At 44.3% G+C, this 9,461-nt stretch overlaps 1 protein-coding gene across 4 annotated transcripts in view; it reads right to left on the bottom strand.

Annotated features, from left to right (window-relative positions):
• Window positions 1–706: 706 nt before the first annotated feature.
• HCLS1 (hematopoietic cell-specific Lyn substrate 1) overlaps window positions 707–9,461 on the bottom strand; it is a 33,237-nt gene continuing 24,482 nt past the window's right edge. For all 4 annotated transcript variants that reach the window (XM_037051529.1, XM_037051528.1, XM_037051531.1 and 1 more), the window contains exons 7-14: window positions 4,984–5,094; window positions 4,039–4,094; window positions 3,338–3,407; window positions 2,975–3,186; window positions 2,448–2,552; window positions 1,713–1,932; window positions 1,504–1,566; window positions 707–1,304 (exon numbers count right to left, since the gene is read on the bottom strand). In XM_037051529.1, the coding sequence (XP_036907424.1) occupies window positions 1,168–1,304; window positions 1,504–1,566; window positions 1,713–1,932; window positions 2,448–2,552; window positions 2,975–3,186; window positions 3,338–3,407; window positions 4,039–4,094; window positions 4,984–5,094 (974 nt within the window). In that variant the 3' untranslated portion in view covers window positions 707–1,167. The remainder of the gene's footprint in view (window positions 1,305–1,503; window positions 1,567–1,712; window positions 1,933–2,447; window positions 2,553–2,974; window positions 3,187–3,337; window positions 3,408–4,038; window positions 4,095–4,983; window positions 5,095–9,461) is intronic.

Raw genomic sequence — 9,461 nt, 5'->3', positions numbered from 1 at the left:
TCCAGCTAGCTATAAAAAAGCCTGGGCTTGCTTAAGTAGAGGACACTCTCTCTGGCTAAGTCCTCTTACCACTTCATCAGAGCTGTGTTCCTTTAGCTTTCATCTTTTTTTTTTGTGCTTGTTGCCAAATCTCCCTTTTCTTCCTTCCTAATCCCTAATGTGTGCTTCTTCCTCAAGAATTGTCATGTCCTAAAAGAGTGTGGTCATTAGTCGCAGGCAGAAGGTGGCTGGCCTCTCACAACTGCAGAAGCCAACAGAAGTTGACACTGCATGGCCTCCTGTTCCCCTACCTTACCACCATTCCCCAGGTTGATCTGTTTTGGACTGGGTTTAAGTACCGCCTAAAAAATGGCCCAATCCTATTCATCCAAGGTAGAGGGGAATGGACAGTGGCAGAAGGGATTCTTCTGGATATGCCTAAAAGATGGAAGGAGAATTGGAGCCACGAGAGACAAGTCTGCCCTGGCTAGTGGAGCTCAGTAGATTGAGTGCTAACCTGAGAACCAAAGGGTCACTGGTTCAATTCCCGGTCAGGGCACATGCCTGGGTTGTGTGCCAGGTTAGGTTCCTAGTAGGGGGCGTGCAAGATGCAACCACAGATTGATGTTTCTCTCTCTCTCTCCTTCCCTTCCCCTCTCTCTGAAAATAAATAAATAAAATATTTTTTTAAAGAAAGAGCCAAGGCCATTGCAGGCTGCACAAAAAGCACTTATCTACCTCAGCCTAGAGGTGAAACATAGTCCCACTTTATTTCCAACTTTAAGACTGAGCAGAGAAAAGATATCTCTGCAGGGAAGGAAAGTAAGCAAAAGCACAACCAGGTGAACCAGGCAATCCAGATATACCTTCCCAGGTAAGCAAACCAGGAACTCTCAAAAGCAAAAGGCAGAGCTTGGGGTAGTAGAGGGAGCACTGATGGGGAAGGAGGCAGGATAACAACGTAAATGTCTATGAACTCGCAAAGGATAGAGAGGACACTGAAGGAGAGCTCCTTCCTCATGCTGTCTCTGCCCCAAGCCCGACTACAGAGGGAGGGGGAAGTCTATGTAGAACTTCAGCAAACTCACGACATCCTTCCTACAAGACACTTGAAGCAGGATGGGAGGAGGTGGAGGCAGAGCCACTTTGGACATGGGAAGTCACAGTGCAGAATACAGTAAGGGTCATCTACTGGAGAAGATTGACATAATTTGCAGGGAAGAGTCCAAAGCGGCCATGGCAACGTCCCCGCCACCAGCCCTCATCCACCATCTCAATGTCAGTGATGACGTCATCTGGATCAAAGGAAATTTCATCACTTCCCTCTGGAGACAAAATTGACAGGAATTAGGATGGTCAGACAAGAGTCCTTCCATCCCTGTGCCCACTCTAAACCTCATAAGGGAAATAGGCCTGGTCTTCTTGATGCCAAGCCTGGATCCTTCCCTGACCCTCAGAGTTCAACCCCCTCTCTTGTTTCAAGGGCCTTCAGGCACCAGACTCCTCAAGCCACTCCCAACCTACCTCCTTGGTAATCATACAGGGCTACAGCTGAGATCCCAGCCCCAGCCGGACAGCCTGATGCTCCTGCATTGTGAGAAATATAAATATGGTCTGACCAACAGAGACAAGGAAAACAAACAGGTTTTTCTGGGTAATGGGACAATTCTTACCACCCACCCCCACCACAGACCTGACCAAATTCAGGAGCTGATTCTCTCTCGACCACTCACCAGCCAGAGAGGAGGGAAAAGAGGGATTCTCAGGCTCCAGCACATCCTCATAGTCCCCTTCTGGTTCATCATCTTTCTCATGACTGTCTATCTCCCCAACATCCTCATAGTCATTCTCAGGCTCAGGCTCAGGCTCAGGTTCTGCTTCATACACTGGTTCTTCCACTACCTGGAGGCCTTCCAGAGTCCTGGGGGGCAAAGCTGGGGCCTCCTCATCATCCTGAGAAGAGACAGTGTGGAGCAGGGTGACTTGAACTCACTGGGAAATGCCTCTCCAAAACTTCCCAATGAGGGACTGCTGAGATCCCACCCATCACCACCCTACCACTTCTATATTCATCCTTGCGTCCATCCCACAGCCCTTTCTAGGATACACAGTCTTTCATCCATTCTTCATTCTTCAACCTCCTTCCGCATCTACCCACTCAAAACACATACCAAGAGATGATAGGAGGATAATGTAAAAGGTATGAGGAAAGGGAAGTGGGAAACAAGTCAGATTCCTTGGAAGGGCAGAAAATGTTGAAGAAAAGCACACTGTTGGGAATACCACAGCTACGATGACCAGCTCTCCTAGTCTTCCCAGGACTGGGTGGTTTCCCAGAACGCATGACTATCAGTATTAAGATCAGGAGAGTCCCAGACAAACCAGGATGTTGGTCATACTCTATGGTCCACCTTCCTAAGACATGAGGAGCTGGAGAAGGGACAGAAAATCTGTGGACCTCTGCTTACCTCTGGGGGCCTCTGCCTTGGGGGCAGGGAGGACACTGGCTGTTCCCTGCTGGTTCTCAAAGGCTCTGGCTCTGAGGATGGACAGCTCCCTGCAGGAGGCCACACCTATGGAGAAAGACGTATCTCTCCAGTAAGCAATCACGCCTCCATCTTCTCCCTTATACTGACCAGCAACACCCCTTCCCACCTCTGTCAATCCAAATCAAACTCATCCCTTAAGATAGGTTCCAGTCTGCAGAGATGGCTCCTTCCTCTTAGTTCCTGCAGCAATGACTGGCTGCACTGGCTGGTGAACTGTCCTTTGTTATACAGTGTACCCTTTGGGTTTTTTTCAAACATTCTAGTATACACGAGGCTCAGTCACATAGTTGGACTGAAATCTCCCTGAACACAGGGACAACACTTTTATAAAATTTGCTTAACACAGGGAAAGCCTGCGTCTTATTCTCGACCAATGATTTGAACTCTTTAGGTTCCTGTCTGGGCAAGGAATGTTGGACATGTATCCTAGAGCACCAAATGCTCACCTCGGAGGAGATCTTCTTAGGCAATGGGGCTGGCATCACCGGCTCTTCCATAGTGGCTGCTGGTTGCTGAGCCTCATGGCTCGTCTTCACCAGGGCCTTTCTCTCCTGTTGCTTTCTGGCCATCTGCTGTGCCTTCTCTTCTTCTTCCCGTTTCTTCTTCTCCTCAGCCATGCACTCAAATTTTGCCTTCAGCCCACGGGCACCACTAGAAGCTATAGATACAGGTGAGAAGAGGGGAGGGGTCAAGTGTACCTCAAGTAATCTAGATAGATAAAAGCATGGAGGAAGTAGTCTAGGGAGAAAAAAGAATGAGAAGGAAAAAGCAGTTGAGGAGCATTGAGAAAGGGAATTATTACGACTCACCAGCCTCTACAGGTGTCGTCTTCTTATAAGCTGTGGTCGGGGCCTCCATTTCATTGAAGCCAACAGCACTCTGAAGGAGAGCAGTGGGCGTGTGTGAGGGAGGTGGTGGTAAGGAAGTGGTAGTGACTCAGAAAGCAGCGTTAGGGACTGAGGCCACCATAGGTGGTATCCTAACCACGTCATCCTCAATAGTTGGACAGTGTATTCCAATACTGTTGTTTTGGGGCAGAGAGAAGGAAAAAAGAAGTTGTAAACTGCTGGGCTCAGCTCCTCTTCTTGAAAGTACAGTGTCCCTAGAAACCTGCATCTCCAAATCCAGTTGCATGAAATGTAGCAAGGCCCCTAGGTAATGAAGAGGAACTCGTGTCGGGGAGGACAGTGACATGGATGGGAAAATACTACAGATTGGGATGAACAGTGTCAAGCAGTCAATGAAATTTTAAACATCACCTTTCCCTGGAGTTCATCTGTCTCTGTCTTTCTCTGTCTCTCTTCCCTCTCCTCTGTTAAAGGTCAGGCTTCAGAAGACATGCTCATTAGATGCTGAGGGCAGCCAATGAGGAATGCAGGACACCAGGAGGACAGCTCAGGACACTTAGCTTTTTCCACCTTTTTTCCCAGCTTTGCCCCTCACTATTCTCTATGCACTTGTGTGCAGTTTGGAAAACTATTGTCGACAAATTGGTATTCTGGTACTTTACCTTATCCACTCGGTCCTTCTGGATCCCATACTGACCACCAAAGCCCTTGGCATAATCTGCAGAACAGAAAGGTCTGAGAGCCATACAGGAGTAAAAATGCTGGAAAGGGGTGGGAAGAGGGAGCAGTGGGAAGAATGACCAGAAGACAAGAATGTGGAAAACAGAGAAATGGACGAGGAAGTGCGAGAATCAGAGGATAGAGAGAGGCATAGGTAGGAAGAGCAGCAAAAGCTTGGGGAGAAAAAACTTGGAAGAGAATGGAGGGGAGAGAGATGGGAATGGGAAATTCAAAAAAAGTGACAAAATGAGAAAATGTAAAAGAAGAAACAGAAAAGCAATAAGGACACCATTCTGCCCATCCCCTATTGGCTTCAGAGAGAAAGGTGATCTCTCTATCCTCTATGAGGCAGAGGGGCCTTAATGAATCATAGCCACCCCTGGCTGGTGTAGCTCAGTGACATGAGTGTGGGCCGAGAACCAAAGGGTTGCCAGTTCAATTCTCAGTCAGGGCACGTGCCTGGGTTGTGGGCCAGGTCCCCCTTGTGGGGTCCACATAAGAGGCAACTATGCATTGATGTTTCTCTCCCTCTCTTTCTTCCTCCGTTCCCCTCTCTCTAAAAATAAATTAAAAAAATGTTTTTTAAGAGAATCATAGCCAGATCTATTCTTCTCATCATCACCCTATCTGTCTCCACCCTTTTCTCAGTCACCCTTTCTCTTTAGCATCCCTTTTCTGTCCTGCTTCTAATCTTATTGTTTCCCTCTCCACCCCTTTTGGTTTGCCCCCACTGATCCCTACACACATACACTTATTACTCTTCACCTCACCACATGAAATGCACGTGTGCCCCTCAGTATTGTGGGTCCTCTGTGTCAGCTTTCAGAAAGGAAGGATGAAAATTCTATGATATTCTGTGACCTCCCTCCTCTCTAGCCCCAACTTACCTTTCTGGGATTCGTGTTTCTCGGTTTCTCCTTTGTAGTCATATCCCAGAGCTGCTTTGTCCCATTTATCCTTCTCTACCCCGTAACGGCCACCAAAGCCACGAGAATAATCTACGGTGGAAGGAGAAGTCATGAGAGCCCACTCTCAGCCCACAAGGAAGAGCTGCTGAAGAGAGAAGTCAAGAGGAACTGATGTTCTAAGCCATCTTTTGCCAGCTTTACCATTGTTCACTACTCTTCTCTTCTCCTCTTACTTCCATGCCAAGAGGAGAAGATAATTTCTTTTTTTTTTTTTTTTTGCCTTCTCCAAGGAAAGGAAAAGTATTATAAGGAGAGGCTTCCAGGGGGAGAAAGGCAGATCTGCATGAAATATATGCCTCTCCCTACTCCAATAAAACACTTAGAAATGTCAACTAAAATACAGTAAACTTCTTTATTGTTACTGTAAACAGTGAAGCTCAAAAGAAAAAAAGGAAAAAAATTCTGGATCCAAAAACAAATTGGTAAATCAAAGCAGTAGGTATGAGGGTAATTATGAGCTGATGTTAGATAAAATCCAAGGGCATCTTACGTACCAAATTTAGTGCCTAAGGTTAAAATCTAGGATCTGGTAGTTTTGGACTTCCGGCCAAGATGGAGGCATAGGCGGAAACACTGTGCCTCCTCACACAACCAAGTTTAAAGACAACAAAGTTTTAGTAACAAAAATACAACCAAAACACAGAAAATTGAACTGTACAGAAGTCCGACAACAAAAAACTATTCAGCCAGACTGGTAAGAGGAGCGGAGTCAGCAGCTCGTGGAGCAGGGTCAGGCAGAAAAAAGCAGCCAGACTGAATCAGGCACGCAGGCAGCGGTTGGCAGATCCCAGGAGAGGGGTGGCAATGGGCGGACCCAGTGAGGGAGCAAGGTGGCTGGCTGACCACTGTCACACATTTGTGCGCAGATAAACCAGGCAAAAAATGAGCAGCGAGACAGACCACGAGAACCAGGACCCCAGCACTGGGAATTAAAGCCTAAAAGCACCAACTGAAAAAATTTGAGGGGGGGTTGAGGTGCCGGGAGAGGCTCTCAGGCTCACAGAGAGTTTGTTGGAAAGACCCACAGGGTTCTGGAGGGTGTACAGGCCCACACACCTGGGAACCAGCACCAGAAGAGTCCAATTTGATTGTGGGAAGCAGCAGAGGGGACTGAAATCCAAGAGAGAGCATGGAACAAGCGCCATTGCCCCTCTCTGACCCCACCCCCAAATACAGCGTCACAACGCAGCTACTGGGTCACCCTGCCCTGGTGAACATCTAAGGCTCCACCCCTCATATGTAAGAGATGCAAACAAATAAAAACATTATGGCTCAAGAGGAACAGCTCAAAGCCCCAGAGCCAATATTTCTGAGTGACCAGGAGATAGCCAACCTATCAGATGCACAGTTCAAAACACTGGTGATCAGGATGCTCACAGAACTGGTTGATTCTAGTCATAGATTAGAGGAACAAATGAAGGCTAAACTAAATGAAATGAAGGGAAATGCACAGGAAACCAATAGTGATGGAAAGGAAACTGGGACTCAAATCAATGGAGTGGACCAGAAGGGGAAAAAAATGACCAAACAGAAAAGAATGAAGAAACAAGAATTCAAAACAAAATGAGGAGAGGCTCAGGAGCCTCCAGGACATCTTTAAACATTCCAATATCTGAATTATAGGGGTACCAGAAGAGAAAGAGGAAGAGCAACAAGTGGAAAACTCATTTGAACAAATAATAAAGGAGAACTTCCCCAATCTGGCAAAGGTAATAGACTTTCAGGAAGTCCAGGAAGCTCAGAGAGTCCCAAAGAAGTTGGACCCAAGAAAAAACACACCAAGGCACATCATAATTACATTATCCAAGATTAAAATGAAGGAGAGAATCCTAGAAGCAGCAAGAGTTAAGGGACAATCACCTACAAAGGAGTTCCCATCAGACTGTCAGTGGATTTCTCAAAAGAGACCTTACAGGCAAGAAGGGGCTGGAAAGAAGTATTCCAGGTCATGAAATCCAAAGACTTACATCCAAGATTGCTCTATCCAGCAAAGCTTTCATTTAGAATGGAAGGGCAGATAAAGTGCTTCTCAGATAAGGTCAAATTCAAAGAGTTCATCATCACCAAGCCCTTATTATATGAAATATTAAAGGGACTTATCTAAGAAAAAGGAGTTTAAAAATATGAACAATGAAAGGACAGCAAACTCACAGTTATTAAAAGCCACACCTAAAACAAAAGCAAACTAAGTGGACAGCCAGATCAGGAGCAGAGCCACAGAAATGGGGATCACATGGAGGGTTGGCAACAGGAGAGTGGGAGGAGGAGAGCAGGGGTACAGAGAATAAGTAGCATAGATGGTGGGGAGAGAATAGACAGGGGGAGGGCAAGAGTAGTGTGGGAAATGTAGAAGGTAAAGAACTTATGACACATGGACACAAACTAAAGGGGGGGGATGGTGGGGGAGGGGTGTGCAGGGTGGAGGGGAATGAAGGGGGGGAAGTGGGACAACTGTAATGGCATAATCAATAAAATATATTTACAAAAAATAAAGAAACAAACAGAAAAAAATCTAGGATCTGTGGTTCTAATTTCTACAAAAGAACAGGGGCCGGGGAGCAGAAAATTAGTCTCTGCCAACTCCTTTAAACATTGTTCAGGAAGTCCTTGCTAATGCAATAAGGCAGAAAAGGAAATAAAAGTTATACAGACTGGAACGAAAGACATAAAACTGTCTTTGTTGACAGATGACATGATGATCTGTGTATAAAATCCCAAAGAATTGGTAAGTATACTCCTGAAACTAATAAATGATTGTACCAATGTTGCAGAATATAAGGTTAATATAAAAAAGTCAGTTGCTTTCCTATACACCAACAATGAACAAGTGGAGTTTGCAATTAAAATACATACAATACCATTCACATTAGCACCATCAACAAAGATATATTTATGTATAAATCTAAAAAAATGGACGAGATCTATATTTAAAAAATCCTGATGAATTAAACCAAAGAAAAACTAAGTAAATGGAGATAGAGTCTGTGTTCATGGAAAGGGAGACTCGGTATTGTCATGATGTTGGTTCTTCCCAGATTGACCCATAGATACAATGCAATGTCAATCAAAATCCCAGCAAATTATCTTTTGGATTTTGACATCTGATTCTAAAGTTTCTGTGGAGAGGCAAAAGACCCCATAGCCAACATAGTACTGAAGGTGCAGCCAACAAAAAGTTGGAAGACCAAATGCTACCTGACTTTGAAGACTTACTATAAAGCTACAGTGATCAAGACAATGTGGTGAAAGAATAGAAAAATAAATCAATGAAACAGGATAAAGAGCCCAGAAATAGACCCCCATAAATATAGTCAACTAATCTTTGGCAAAGAAGCAAAGACAATACAATGGAGAGAAGATAGTCTTTTCAACAAATGGTGTTGGAGCAACTGGATGTCCATATGAAAAAAGAATCTAGATACAGACATTATACTTTTCATAAAAATTAACTCAAAATAGATCATAGACCTAAATGTAAAGTGCAAAAATATAAAATTCCTGGAAGGATGTGGGGGAAAACCTAGATGACCTTAGGAGTGGTGACCTTTTTAGATATAACACCAAAGACATAATTCATGAAAGGAATAATTGATAATCTTGGACATCATTAAAATTTAAAAACTTCTGCTCCATGAAAAAATACAATGTCAAGGAAATGAGAAGACAAGCCATAGAAAGAGAAATATTTGCAAAAGATAACTCTAATTTTTAAAAAACCTGTTATCCAAAATATACAAAGAACTCTTAAAACTCCACAATACCCCAATCAGAAAGAATATATGCCCCTCTATGTTCATAGCAGCGTTATTTACAATTGCCAAGATCTGGAAGCAGCCCAAATGCCAATCAGTAGATGACTGGATAAAAAAGTTATGGTACATTTACACAATGGAATACTACATAGTCACAAAAAGAAGGAAATTTTATCATTTGTGACAGCGTGGATGGACCTAGAGAGTATTATGCAAAGCAAAATAAGCCATTCAGAGAAAGACAAATACCATATGACCTCACCTCTATATGGAATCTGATGAACAAAATAAACTGACAAACAAAATAGAATCAGGCATGGGTACATGGAACAGACTGACAGATGTCAAAGGGCAGGTGGCAAAGGTGGACTGGATGAAAGAAGGTGAAGAGATTAGCCAAAGAACATATATGCATAGCCCACAGACACAGACAATAGTGCGGGAAGGGCCAGGGGAGGAGGGGGCAGGGTCTGTGTGGAAGTGGGAAAATGAGGGGAAAATGATGGACATCTCTAATAGTGTCAACAATAAAAAAAGATTCAACAATTTTTAAAAAACTATTTAAAAAATAGGACAGTCAGAGAAAGACAAGTACCATAGGATTTCAGTCATATGTGGAATCAATTGAACAAAATGAACTAATGA

Source organism: Sturnira hondurensis, unplaced genomic scaffold (genome assembly GCF_014824575.4).
Source record: "Sturnira hondurensis isolate 20B ecotype Veracruz unplaced genomic scaffold, ASM1482457v3 Scaffold0007222, whole genome shotgun sequence".
NCBI lineage: Eukaryota > Metazoa > Chordata > Mammalia > Chiroptera > Phyllostomidae > Sturnira > Sturnira hondurensis.
Note: the sequence above shows the minus strand (reverse complement) of the source record. Positions and strands in the feature narration are given on the sequence as shown.